This window comes from Corythoichthys intestinalis, chromosome 15 (genome assembly GCF_030265065.1).
Source record: "Corythoichthys intestinalis isolate RoL2023-P3 chromosome 15, ASM3026506v1, whole genome shotgun sequence".
NCBI lineage: Eukaryota > Metazoa > Chordata > Actinopteri > Syngnathiformes > Syngnathidae > Corythoichthys > Corythoichthys intestinalis.
Genome location: NC_080409.1, coordinates 27,801,790 through 27,814,676, shown reverse-complemented (window position 1 = coordinate 27,814,676; position 12,887 = coordinate 27,801,790). Strand labels below are relative to the sequence as shown.

The 12,887-nt window shown below is 39.1% G+C and overlaps 2 protein-coding genes across 3 annotated transcripts; both read left to right on the top strand.

The window, feature by feature from the left end:
* Nucleotides 1-1,523: 1,523 nt before the first annotated feature.
* eapp (e2f-associated phosphoprotein) lies at nucleotides 1,524-4,620 on the top strand. 2 transcript variants are annotated; one of them, XM_057860192.1, is made up of 6 exons: nucleotides 1,524-1,691; nucleotides 2,065-2,252; nucleotides 2,371-2,481; nucleotides 3,653-3,770; nucleotides 3,858-3,983; nucleotides 4,044-4,620. In XM_057860192.1, the coding sequence occupies exons 1-6, from the start codon at nucleotides 1,621-1,623 to the stop codon at nucleotides 4,309-4,311; spliced, it is 882 nt and encodes a 293-aa protein (XP_057716175.1). In that variant the 5' UTR covers nucleotides 1,524-1,620; the 3' UTR covers nucleotides 4,312-4,620. The 2 variants fall into 2 exon arrangements, with proteins under 2 accessions (XP_057716175.1, XP_057716174.1); XM_057860191.1 differs by having other exon boundaries at nucleotides 1,526-1,691; nucleotides 2,368-2,481.
* A 94-nt stretch (nucleotides 4,621-4,714) lies between these two features.
* On the top strand, nucleotides 4,715-12,887 carry sptssa (serine palmitoyltransferase, small subunit A). The gene is made up of 2 exons (XM_057860194.1): nucleotides 4,715-4,963; nucleotides 6,613-12,887. The coding sequence occupies exons 1-2, from the start codon at nucleotides 4,861-4,863 to the stop codon at nucleotides 6,714-6,716; spliced, it is 207 nt and encodes a 68-aa protein (XP_057716177.1). The 5' UTR covers nucleotides 4,715-4,860; the 3' UTR covers nucleotides 6,717-12,887.

The following is a 12,887-nucleotide window of genomic DNA, read 5'->3' as shown; positions in this document are numbered from 1 at the left end:
ACATTACTCAATGAAATCTAACTCTCTTGACACGTCACAAATAATAATCATTAAGCAACTCAACGTGCGTGTAGCAGTGAAATCACTCAATTAGTCTAATCACTGGCGTTCGTGCAGCCACGCCATCAAGGACCTAAACACGACTGCTCATAGTTCCTAACAATAATCGATAATGAAATTCGTTGGCAACAATTTTTTTTAGTTGTTCAATTAGTTGTTGCAGCTTTACAGATGGGGTGCAGCCACACAAGGGCGGTTTGTTATTGCAATATCAGTTCAACTGGCCAATTCTTGTCGTTTCTGTGGAGTAAATCTTGGCAGCCATCAGGGGCCCCTTTATTGGCTGGAGCCCTAAGTAACTGCCTGGCTTGCCTCTCTGCTAGCCCCTCCTCTGAGTATGAGACAAAAATGATAATGTGAAAAAATGCAAACATAGGTTTTATGAGTGTATATTAAGGGATCTTTGTATTTTGTAATCAATATGTAAACTTAGAATAATAATAACACCTTTGAAGCCATTATTATTGAGAAAAGATGAAGTTATTGTTGTGTATACAACCAGCAACATTTTCTTGACCTCTCCAGGAAAGATGGAGTTTCAAATCTTGGGTTTTTGCGGCCTCTAGTGGCCATTTTCATTGAAGGCAATTTTAAATTAATCTACTGGTAATTATTTGCAGGTTTTGTAATCTCCAATAATCCTATTTTATTCGCATATCGCATGTTATTTTCGTTAACTCTGTGAAAAATACATTTAATTGGATTTTCATGAAAGATGAAGATCATGCATATGGTGACTAAAATGTTATTTATTTATTTATTTATTTTTTTATTTGTAAAATCATTTGTGATTATATTATTTGAACCCTCTATCCTCAAAAGGTTGCTGGAGCCAACCCCAGCGATATGGGCAAGAGGTCGAATAAACCTTAACCTGGTTGCCAGCCAATCACAGGGCACTTTAGAGACAAACAACGTTTTACACTCACAACCACACATATGGAGAATTACCGAGTGTTAGATTAGCCCACTATGCATGTTTTTGTGATGTGGGGAGAAACGGGGTACCTGGTGAAAATCCACGCAGGCACTGTGAGATCATGCAAACTCCACACAAGAATGCTGGAGCCCGGGATTGATAACTGTGAGGCAGATATGCAAACCAATCTTCCACTAACCGTTTTGTGATTATTTAATCATAAATAATTCGTCATATGTCTCAAACGTACGTACATGCACACTTACTGACAACCAAAAAGTTAACACAACTACAGAAATTTACTTGTTTTTTATTAGATTGTTTATCGATAAGCATATTCATTGACATGTTTAACATAAGTACATTAAAACCATATGTTCTAAAATTTATACTATTTTTATGCGCATACGCTACCGTACTTCCGTGGAATTTACATCAAACAATTAAAAAAAACAAAAAAACTAATCACTTCTTGTTCCGTTTCAGTTCAATATTAAATTGAATCGGTAGGAGGCGACCACGTGCCTTCCATCAGAAATTGAAATAAGTCAAACTTTAAGTAGAAGAAGAAAAAAGGCTTGAATTGGATAACTTGCTAGCACCAATGTGTCGCTAAATTTCTAAGTTTCACGCAGAACAAGATGAATAAACGCAGCGATGTTGACGCGTATGAAATTGAGGAGCCGAGCGACGAAGAGAGAGCGGCCAGCAGGTCATTATTCAATTTATATTTCATTATTTTTATGTTTTGCTTGAGGTTCTCGTGGCTAAATTAAACGTTAGCGCCGAATGTTGCTAACATGTAAACAAACAAGTAGAAAATTGTGACGTTGTGCCAGCATTTGATTTAAGCTGTTTAATGTCAAAATGTGCGTGATAATGAAAATTGAAGCACTATATTTTTTTGATAAACTTATCTCACGAGGCGTTATGCTGTCTGTAACACATTGGCTGCCATTGACAGCGATGGACGTCCACAACGGGAGAGGTTGGCAGCCAATGATTGCTGCTAGCCCTCCCAATCAAAATGGAATAGCCGCCTATCGCCGGAAATGGTAGTGAAGGAGTTAATTTTGTTGTTGTAGTTCGGAAGATGAACTTGATGTGTTGCTGAGTGGTACTCCAGAGCAGAAGAAGAAGCTTATACGAGAGTACTTAACGGGCGAAAGCGAGTCATCCAGCGACGATGACTTTGAGAAGGAGATGGAGGCTGAGCTCAGTTCCACCATCAGGACCATGGAGGACACTTGGGTGCCTGCTTCCGCTCGGACAGGTTTGCATCGTCTCTAGAACCAAACCGACATGGATATATTTTAGAAAAAAAATCAGCAGAGAAAAGAAATATGATAACCCATTAATCTAACATGAGCGTTCCACGTGAAATTCAGCAGGAGAAAATTCCACAAACACAGCGGACGACCCAACGTGTGCTAACCCAGAAAAACCTCAGATGTACGACAAGATATACTTTGACTCGGACTCTGACGAAGAAGACAAGCCGAGTAAGTTTTGCAATGATGAAGACTCATCGGCTCATGCATAAATCACGTTTTAATTACTGTTATACACTCTGGTATTAACATTTTATCTGTAAAACGAGAAAACTTGAACTATGTAACACTATGAAACAGTGTTGGAATACTGTATATCTCGTTTTGATTCATTATAAAGATGATCATCTGCTTACAACCAGGGCCACAGAAATCAGAGATTATTTCCTTTTCCCCCCCTATATTTATTAAAAAGAAAATGTAATAAAATAAGTTAAAAATAATTGTTTTGTATTAAAATATCGTTTGACTAAATGTAACAAAAATAAAGAGAATATTTGTTTCCCATTTTTTAAATAGTAAACATTTTTTAAAATAAGATAAAAAAAAAAAGTAGAAAATTTTTAAAAGATGCAAAATATTAGTGTTGTGCTGATTCCATTTTTTAAATCTTGATTTAAATATTTGGCTTTGTGATATTAGCTAATGCCGATATTGTGCCATTACTCAACCGATACCATATTTTACAAAAAAAAAACAAAAAACAAAAAAAAAACCAAAAAAACTACCGGAAAAAAATGTATATATTTTATAATTTTTTTTTTTTTTTATTTGAACAAAAGTTCCTAACATGTTACAGTACCGTGAGTGCTGCGGAGTATAAAACATATATATATTTTTTTCTTTTGGTAATGCCATTGTATTTCTGGACTATTTTGTTACTTTTTAGCCTTTAAAAAATAAAAAAAATATACAGTGGGGAGAACAAGTATTTGATACACTGCCAATGGGTTTTACCATTGACTGTGTATCAAATACTTGTTCTCCCCACTGTATAATATATAGACATTTTTTAAATTAAAAACCCAATCCTTTTTACCTGATTCAGATCCTCTGAAAAATGGCCTGATCGGCCCAATTTCCAATCACGTCATCGGATCGGAGACATCCGATACTAAATCACTCAATACTCACTTTAATATGACGTTATGGTGTTCTGGCTTAAAATATCATGCCGCAGCGCCCGTTCCGGCCCGTTCCGGCCCACTTCACCCCTGATTAAATATGAAAGGGCTGATCACAGAGATTGAACTCCATTTTTTTTTTTTAAATGAGATCTTAATCTTAAAGTCAACATGCCCTAATGTATGCCTTACATTTTTCTCTAAAATGTGTGTTTTAGCAAGTAGTTCCGCAGGGAGGCGCCGGGTCCAGCGGCGCATCCCGACCAATGACGAGCTGCTGTACGACCCCGACGAGGACGAGCGGGACCAGGCCTGGGTGGATGCCAAGCGTAGCATGTAAGTGTTTTTTTTTTTTTTTTTCTTTTAATGCTTTTTTCCCCCCTGGCCATTACAGGACCTGTCTGTCACCGCGCCTGCTTTCAGGTATCAGAGGAAACGCCCGGCGGTGTCCATTCACTCACAGCGCCCACAGCCCAAAAGTCGTCCTAGCAGTGATGCTGTCCTCAACTGTCCAGCTTGCATGACCACGCTGTGTCTAGACTGTCAACGGTGAGGTGACATTTTTTGTTTTTAATGTCGTGCTTTTATTCACCACTGTATTCCGCACAGACACGAGAAGTACCGCACGCAGTACCGCGCCATGTTCGTCATGAACTGCAGCGTGAACAGGGAAGAAGTTCTGCGCTACAAGAAGCAAGCAGAGAAAACTCCTAGGAACAGAAAGCGAAAGAAGGGTGAGGCAGAGGGGACGCCTGCCGGAATGGACGGAGAGGAGGTTTACCACCCAGTGCAGTGCTCCGAGTGTTCCACTGAGGTGGCGGTTATGGACAAGGATGACGTCTACCACTTCTTCAACATCCTGTCCAGCCACAGCTGAACTTCTTTGGCTCCAAAGTGTCTATTGAGTCATGGAGCTTCTGGAATTTTTCACACCAAGTAGAATTTCAAGCAACCATGTTCTCATTTTGCCCTTTTATTATTATTATTTTTAATCACAGCACATATAATGTGATGATCGTCAATGCATCAAAAGTGCTTAAAATCTATCTTACTGTAAATAGTTGGATATTTTCATTGTCTACATATTTTGTGTGGGGGTTAATGTATGCTATGCTGTTACTCTGATAATGAATTTTAAAATATGTGAACAGTCTTTAATATTAGATAAAAAATGACACACATTGTCCATTCGCTTCTGCTGCCTGCCACACACAGTATGTCGGTTAGTAAAGGCGGAGCCACGTGCTGACGTGCCTGGCAACCCGGAAGTACCGCCCTAAAGAAAAGCGAATGAAACAAGAAAGAATACCGATTGGTTGACATGTTTTTACGTGTTGACGTCAAATTATAACCCGGAAATCCCGCCTCGGGCAAGCGCAAAAATAAAAACTGACGCTAGTTTAACCGCTAGCACAAGTTCATAAACATGGCTCTCGGGGACTGCTGGAAGAACTTGTCGTGGTTCTACCGCCAGTATCTTCTAGTGACAGCTCTATACATGTTGGAGCCGTGGGAGAGAACCGTCTTCAGTATCCTTTTCGCCTCCAATACGGGCTGTTTTAACTTTTAATCCGGATCCTCCCGCTGTTTGTTAGCATGTCCTCTTACGTGTTGACTTCAATGAGATGCGTTTTTCAACAGTTTGTCTTTCGACTTTGCGGCGTTTTCGTGGCGGATTCAGCTCACGTGGGTCAGTTAACAATAGTTGGTAAATGGAAGTATGTTGTTAATGAGTTATAAGTTAGTTTGTCGAGGCTCCACCTTGCTAGTTTTTACCTGAATAACACTAAAGTAAGGCACAAAAATCTTATAGGTAGTTTTGTTTGTTTTTGAGTGCCAAGGGTGAAAGAAATTTAACAATTTGTTACTATGGCGTATTTGTCTTTCAGGTAGCTGAGTGTAATGTAAAGTTAAAGGAGTTTTGGTCTAGCTACACTGCATAATTTACAGCACGTTGATTGGCGTCATGACGTCGACGCTGGCTTGTCATAAACTGTCGCCTCAAGAGTGAAAATCTAGCTATGACATAATTTAGATACATTTGAGGACCTCAAATGTATCTAAGGGCGTAGGTTTAAATGTATCTAAGGGCGTAGGTTTGCATAGGGACTGTAGGGACATAACAGTACCAACTTTCCAGGATGCTCAAATTGTCCCCACCAACTTTTAAGCGACCTTATTTGAATTTTACAATGAGTCCAGCTATAAAGGTAATTTAATTTTGTCTTCCCTATCGTTATTAAGTGAATCACTTTTATTATGTTCCCCCCTTTTTTACTTGCTGAATGTGCCGGTCCATTTTTTCCCCTCAAACACACGTTTGATTGGCTGATGACTAGAACCCCCACTTTCACACAATCTCGACAGAAATACATGTCAATATGCCGCCTCCTCCGCCCCCTTTGAAGAGGAGGGATATTAGAAGTTTTTTTTTTTTTAATTTGTTTGTTTTTGTTTTTCGGCCAGCAGCAGCAGCCACTGTAAGTAATGTAAAAATATGTCAATGTTGTGGAGGTGGGGAACATGCCACTAATTTTGCTACTGAAAGTCTGACCTGCATCAGAGTTAGCATAACATTAAGCTGTGTGGATTTGCTAACCTGTGAAACTCGCGTAGAAAGCTGCTTAGAGGTGTTTTCTTGTATGTTTTCTACTGTCAACTTCAACTGTGCATTTTGTGCATTTATTCATTAATTGAAATGTATTATCTACATCATTTTTAAAAAAGTATATTTGAGCATATGCACATTTTTACCCCCCCCCCAAAAAAAACAAACAAACAAACAAAAAAAAAGCAAAACATCAAAACACAACCACTGTAAATTTCCTTGAAATGAAGGAAGCATTTTGAAAAATGACTTTCTCCCTATGAAAATAATTTTAACTTTTTTCATTTTTATGTAGTCACCAGCTATTTTTGAGAAATGTATCCAGTCTGTTTGGTCTTATTATTGTCCCGTCCCCAGCAAAAATTGGACATGTGGGTTTTGCTGTAATAGCGTCCCTACCAATGTTGAGACCAAACCTACGCCCTTGTTTGAGGTGGCCTGTTTTGCTCCAGTTAGTGCAAAAGAGAATTAAACCACAAAAAAAAAACATTTGTGTTGCTTTCCTCATTGTTTTGTAAATTCCATGTATTTTCCACCCTTGATTGTTGTCGTTAACCACTGGCGACTCAGACTCGCTGCTGGTCAGCGTGGCTGGTATGGCAGTGTACACGGGTTACGTCTTCATGCCCCAGCACATCATGGCCATCCTGCGCTACTTCCAAATGGTCCAGTGACGACGACATTGGACTGTAAGGTTCCAGCTGCCATCTGGTGCAAGTTCTTGTTAAGCAAACTGGACGCTTTCAACGTCCTTTTGATGGACCAATCAATCATACCTTAAAGAGGAAATTTTAATGTTTTTTTTGTTTTGTTTTTGTTCTACATATAAGTGAAAACCGTTTGTGGGTGTTGTTACATCCACATTGTTTGTATTTATAGCACAAATTCGTGTTCTGTAATCTGTTTTTGGGAGGGGAAATGTTATAAAGTAGAATGTTTTAATCAATCGAGCTCATAGTCTCCCACTTAGTAGCCAAGTGATTATAGACTTTGGTGCTGTAGTGTATACTTGGGGAAAAAATTGCTGAGTAATCTCTCAGTAAAGTACTTCAGTAGGAGTACAGATGCAGATATACAAGTAGAGAATAGGCATGTGGCAGTATGAGATTTTGACGGTATGATAACAAAATTACTGCGGTTTCCCGGTATTCTAATTATAGCTGTCTATAATGTATTATTTTTAGATGTATGGGTTAATTATTTTTCCCATTGAACAGGATTTGTTTTATTTTTCACAACATGTTAGATTAGATTAGAACAACAACATGGATATAATGTTAAAATAAATAAAATAAAAAAATAATAAATAAAATTTTAACAGAACTTATAGATAGGCATGTGCCGGTTACCGGTTTCAAGGTTTACTGTGGTATGAAATTATTTCATTGCTTTTATGAAATTATAGAAATGCAATAAAGAAATCCGATTTTTGATGTTTTTATTATGAGGTTTTGAAAACCAAAATGGAACGTGCATAATACGCACCTTATCTGGGCATGTCTTTGATTTTCTTTATTATCTTGGTTTTGTTTTTGAAGTGTGCGCAGAAGCATCAAAACGACCACACATGCTGGCTCAACGTCATTCAAAGGTGATCATATTTTGATATCCAAAAAGAGGACATAAATAATCCCCGTTTAGTCTTATATTCAAAGTTTTTATGGATTGATAGCATGCACGCACTGTCAGTGCATGACACACACACATACGGACAGTTTGCGACTCTCTGCCGTGTAAGCAGTCTTGAAATATTGTTCATATAGAGCAGAAAGATAACAGCATTCTCAGGCTTATCCTCAACCCATTTGATTTTTTTATGACTGATGTCAAGCCCGATTCTTCCCCAAAAGCTGTGTTCAAGGCAAGCAAGGCGCTAACTCACAGCTGCACCGCTACCGTAGCGCCCAGTCTCTCTCGCTTTTTGCTTGCTTAATTGCAGCATGTACTCCAGTTTGGGAGACTTGACAGTTCAGACCGCCCGCCACATTCTGGAAAAATGTGGCCCAGATCGGATTCAAACCACATACGAAAGTGACCGAGATCAGATTTGAAATGGTCCACTTCTATGTTGTCGTTAACTTGTCAAGACCGTCAAGTTAATGCCTCACTGGAGTCGGAAAAACACGAAAAAATCGGATTCGTGCATTGCGGTATGAACCTAGCCTTAGTCCTTCAGGAGTAATGGAATCGCACTTTTTACTCGGTACTGGGCAGTCAGCAGGTGTTGTGGCTTTTTTACAACTGCCATCTGCCTGGCATCCCGCCCTGCTGATAGAAACGTGTGTTGCTATGACTCAAATCTTCGTTGACAGAAATGTTGAAATTTAACTTATTCAACACATTTTTACAGCATTAGCAAAAGTTAAGAATGATTTTTGTCCTCCTACAGAAACCATATCAAAACAAAAAATAATTTCCCTCAACCAGCTTTGTCAATTTTTAAACATTTTTGAAAATGCTCCAGGGAGCCACTAGGGCAGCGCTAAAGAGCGGCTCTCAAAATATGGTTTGCCGACCCCCAGTATAGTCTATAAGTTCTATTTAATTTTATTTAAAATATTTGTTATTTTTTGTTAATTTATTTATTTTAACATTATATTCATGTTCCAACTTGCAAATATGTTGTGAAAAATAAAAAATCTGGTTCAATGGAAACATTTTTTTTTTTTAACCCAGACATCTCAGAATAACACATTTTAGAGCAATAATTGCAAAACCGTGATACTGTGAAACCATGGTATTTTTTCTTAAGGTTATCATACCGTCAAATTATCATACCGGCACACTAAACCCACAGCCAAACCTCAAGTTGCTAAACATTAGAACAAAAATAATTATTTTCCATAAAAAAGTAAAAACACTTCTAAAACATTTTTAATACATATATTGCAGATATTTGACTGACTTTAAAGCTCCATCTCAACATTTTTAAAGACCTGCTCACTTTCTGCATATTGCTGTATCCAAGTTAGGATGCAGTAATGCAAGTATGTTTACCTTTTTTGGGTTAATATACCACTATTACTATTAATATTAATTAGTTGAATATTAATGGAGAGTGAGCGCAAAGCTTGTATCATTACTTATACGTGATATACACACACACCCTCTCTCAACACAGAACGTCGTCAGAGAGAAAAATCACAGATGTTTACAATGGCGGAAGACTTTACAAAAGCATGCTAATAGCGAGAAAACTAGTTCGCCGTCTTGGCATGCTAAGTAGCCACGTTAACAAGCTTACATTATCTTATTTGTTTTACCATCGCTAGACACAGGAAACACGCTGGAGTGAACTCTCGTAGCTGGTGGGAAACGTTCATGACAGCGTTTACTTACCTTAAATTTTGAGTAAAGTGACAGATGATGGTCATGGAAATCTGAAATCATGTTGGAGGTGTTGCCTGCACGTCAGCTGTCCATCCTCCTCTAAGCCGCGGCTGTCTGTTTCTTTTTGGTAGTCGAAATACTCCCATACTGGACTAGACTTTTTTGAGGGGGTTTTGAAAAAGCTCTGGTGTAGTTTTGACAGCGACAGCAGTGTAACCAACGCATAGGACAGAGCAACAACTGGAGGGGAGGGCTGAGCGCTGCAGCTCCAAGCCTTTTCTCGCTGCAATTTTGGGACATAAAAAATAGCGAATACCATACTACGGAATGACGAAAATTTTTAGTTTTTTTTAAACTGACGTTTTCATACGACGGGAAACCTTGGAACCGGTTACCAGCACATGCCTGATAGAGAGACAAGTATTTTTTAAATACCTAGCCTGTGTACTTGAGTTTTAGTATTATTTCTACTCAAGGCTAGCAAATTTGAAACCTGCAGGGACCAACAAGTCTGCAATTAATCAGTGCTGATACAAAAATAAATAATCGTCCCCTGAGAAACAATGGATACTGGCCTATGCTTCATTGCTACCAAGTTTCAAGATGATCGGTCAACCCCCTTCTGTAAATTAATTTTCAAATAATATTCAGATTTGCTACTTTAGTAGAAGTAAAGATACTTGTATAAAGAAAGTTCTGTAAAAATAAGAGTACTCTTACTGTGTGCTTAAAGTGCCTGTGACACGAAAAAGCATGTTTATTTCATAATACACGCGATATTTTATGCCCCTGAATGAAATGGACCACTTGGATGTGTGAAGAAGCGAGAGATATTTATTCAATTTTTTAAATACCGGGCTCAGAAAATCACAGACTTACAGCTTCTGTCTTGCATTGAGGAAGAGGGCGCTGTGACGTGTACAGGAGAAGGAGTCCTCTTCACTATACAGCCGTACTGTTGTATGAGAAGGACTGAGGATTCAGCTGATTTTGCGGATTAATCCGTTTATTTTTCGCATCACGCTAGCCAAACGGCTGCAGAAAAATCTTGCTGTACGAGGGAGAGGCGTGTTCGCCTATTTGGGGTTTCAAAAGGTTCCCATTCACTGGTAGATATTGGCCAAAACAAGCCTTACTACTGTGGGACCATAGGACTTACGGGGAAGTCAGTAAACTTTGTGTTTTGTATTATGCCAAATACTGGGATCATTTTAATATGTAGGTGGCTTGCATTTTGTGGCTGACATGCTCCTTGTCCCCTCGGCCGACGACCAGCGGCTTTTCGCACATCCCCCCGCTGGGAGAGCACTATACTCTGCTTATTGCCCTCTTCATGTGCCGGGTGTTCTGTCAAATTTTCCAACCGATCAGAAATTGCAACTTTGTGTTAAAAATAGCCGCGAATACAGCGATTACAAAGTAAACACTACAAACTTTTTTTAATAAAGGACTACTTACGTTTGATCATGGATGGGCATGTAAAAAGCTCTCCGCATACACATATTGTCATGTTAGCTGCATAACAACTGCAGCCGCCCTCCTTTGAGTCTCTCGCTGTTTACGACTTCGCCGCGTAGTAAAGCATTATTTTGCCATATTCGTGTTAAACATTTGGCAGCTACACGCTCCTCCGATGTCGGCTGGTTTGTCCGGCGGTCATTGTCCAGCTGCTTCCTCGCAAACCAGCCCTCTGCCCTCAGCAGGGGAACAACGAGCTCTAACTTGTTCACCGCCGGGCTGGTTGCCGATCGGTGAAGACAATCGACAACCCAGTCGTCATGTGAAATGATGCGGGCTAGTTATGTGTGATTTTCCGCTTCGAAGACTTTGAAACACCCCGGTTCGGGTTAGCATGACAACTAGCTGTCACGCCTCTTGGTTTGTTTACATTCTCCGAAGCCGGGGAAGGGAAATGACATAAGCCTGTCTTAGGTGGCATAAAATATCCTTCGGGAGGTGCAGCAGTAAAGGTGAAGTCGACAGTTTTGACCATTATGGTGTAATTTTGCCATGTCGTTCTGAACAAATGCATTTTTATTATTTCATATTCCATTTAGCACAAGACTGTTATTTGTCATGACTATGCCATTTATTTAGATGTTGGGGGAAAATACTGGGATAAAACGAATATCCTGTAAAAATATTGGTGTAGAGAGACTGAAACAGTGACATTTTGCGGCTCTCTTCGTCGCGTTTCAGCGTTCTGAATGATTCCCCCTCAACGGGCTGAATAGTAAAACCGATGAGCCCATTCTCCCGCTGATGTCATCCACCTGTTGGGGACGCTAGAGCCCTATAATGGTAGGCGTGGCTAACAGGCAGATTAAAAAACAAATTTTTCATCATCTGCTCTTTGCTAAATTGTTGAATATAGTCGAATCATCTCAAAATATGATTCCAATTCACATAATAATGCTATTTAAGACTTTTTTTCCCCTCCTGTCGTACGCACTTTAAGTACAAATGGAAAAGCATCAGTAAAGATCTGCTTAAACTTTACTTGAGTAAAAGTACAGATACTTATGTGAGCACAAAGTACTGATTCATCACCTTCATGTCATTACAAGTAAAGAGGTACTCCGTTAAGTAGTCGTCCAGATACTTATGTCAGAAATGACCACTGGTTTTAGAAGTACAGTCAGTGGTACCTCTACTTACAAAATTAATTGGTTCTGGAAATAGTTTCTTAACCGGAAAATTCTGTAAGTAGACCCGCATTTTCCATGTATATGCCCTAATCTGTTCCAAGCTCCCCCAAAATTCAGACACAAATCTTTTATAAAGCATAAAAATGCACCAAAACATGTAATAAATACATATTACAATTAGATTATTGTACAATAAACAAAATGAGAATGAGAAAAATAATGGTCATTTACCTTTTAACTGCAGTCCTCATCTCCTTTTGCCCTCATCAATCACCAATTGTTTGAATTTTTGCACAAATTCGTCGACCGCTTTGTGGTCGGCTCTACTTGCCTCACCATGCTGAACAACAGAGTGAATTCCGGTCCTGTTTTTGAACTTCTTGAACCATCCACGTGATGCCTTAAACTCTCGGTGTTGTTCTTGCACTGACATTTTTATGTTGTTCTTGCACTGACATTTTTATAACGGGCTGATTGTTGATGTGTTACGGCCATATTCTTTGGCGAGATCAACCAAATGCACCCCTTTTTCATACTTTCCTATTTTCTCTTGCTCTGTTTGTATCGACAAAATAACCCTTTTCTTCTTTTCTATTCCTCTTTTTGCCATCACTTTATTGGGGGCCACAGTGAATAAAAGTTCATACGTACACCCACGAGGAGCCGCCAAGAGACCTTACAGTGCTAATTAAGAGGACGCCATAGAAACATATATTGTACAGTGTTACCCAATTGGATGCCAGGAAGATGCTTGGCAATAGCCATTGGAAGAGCATCTACAGTGCCCTCCATAATTATTGGCACCCTTGAAAAAGATGTGTTTTTTAGCTTCTAATATTTTTTTTAATTCAGCTAATATGGGACCTT

Excerpts from the sequence above, each read along its gene's own strand:
- eapp (XM_057860191.1), top strand. The coding sequence starts at position 1,621 with ATGAATAAACGCAGCGATGTTGACGCGTATGAAATTGAGGAGCCGAGC. Across the intron at positions 2,253-2,367 it reads GCCTGCTTCCGCTCGGACAG|CAGGAGAAAATTCCACAAAC; the intron begins GTTTGCATCGTC and ends CGTGAAATTCAG. Across the intron at positions 3,771-3,857 it reads GTGGATGCCAAGCGTAGCAT|GTATCAGAGGAAACGCCCGG; the intron begins GTAAGTGTTTTT and ends GCCTGCTTTCAG.
- sptssa (XM_057860194.1), top strand. The coding sequence starts at position 4,861 with ATGGCTCTCGGGGACTGCTGGAAGAACTTGTCGTGGTTCTACCGCCAG. Across the intron at positions 4,964-6,612 it reads GTGGGAGAGAACCGTCTTCA|ACTCGCTGCTGGTCAGCGTG; the intron begins GTATCCTTTTCG and ends CTGGCGACTCAG.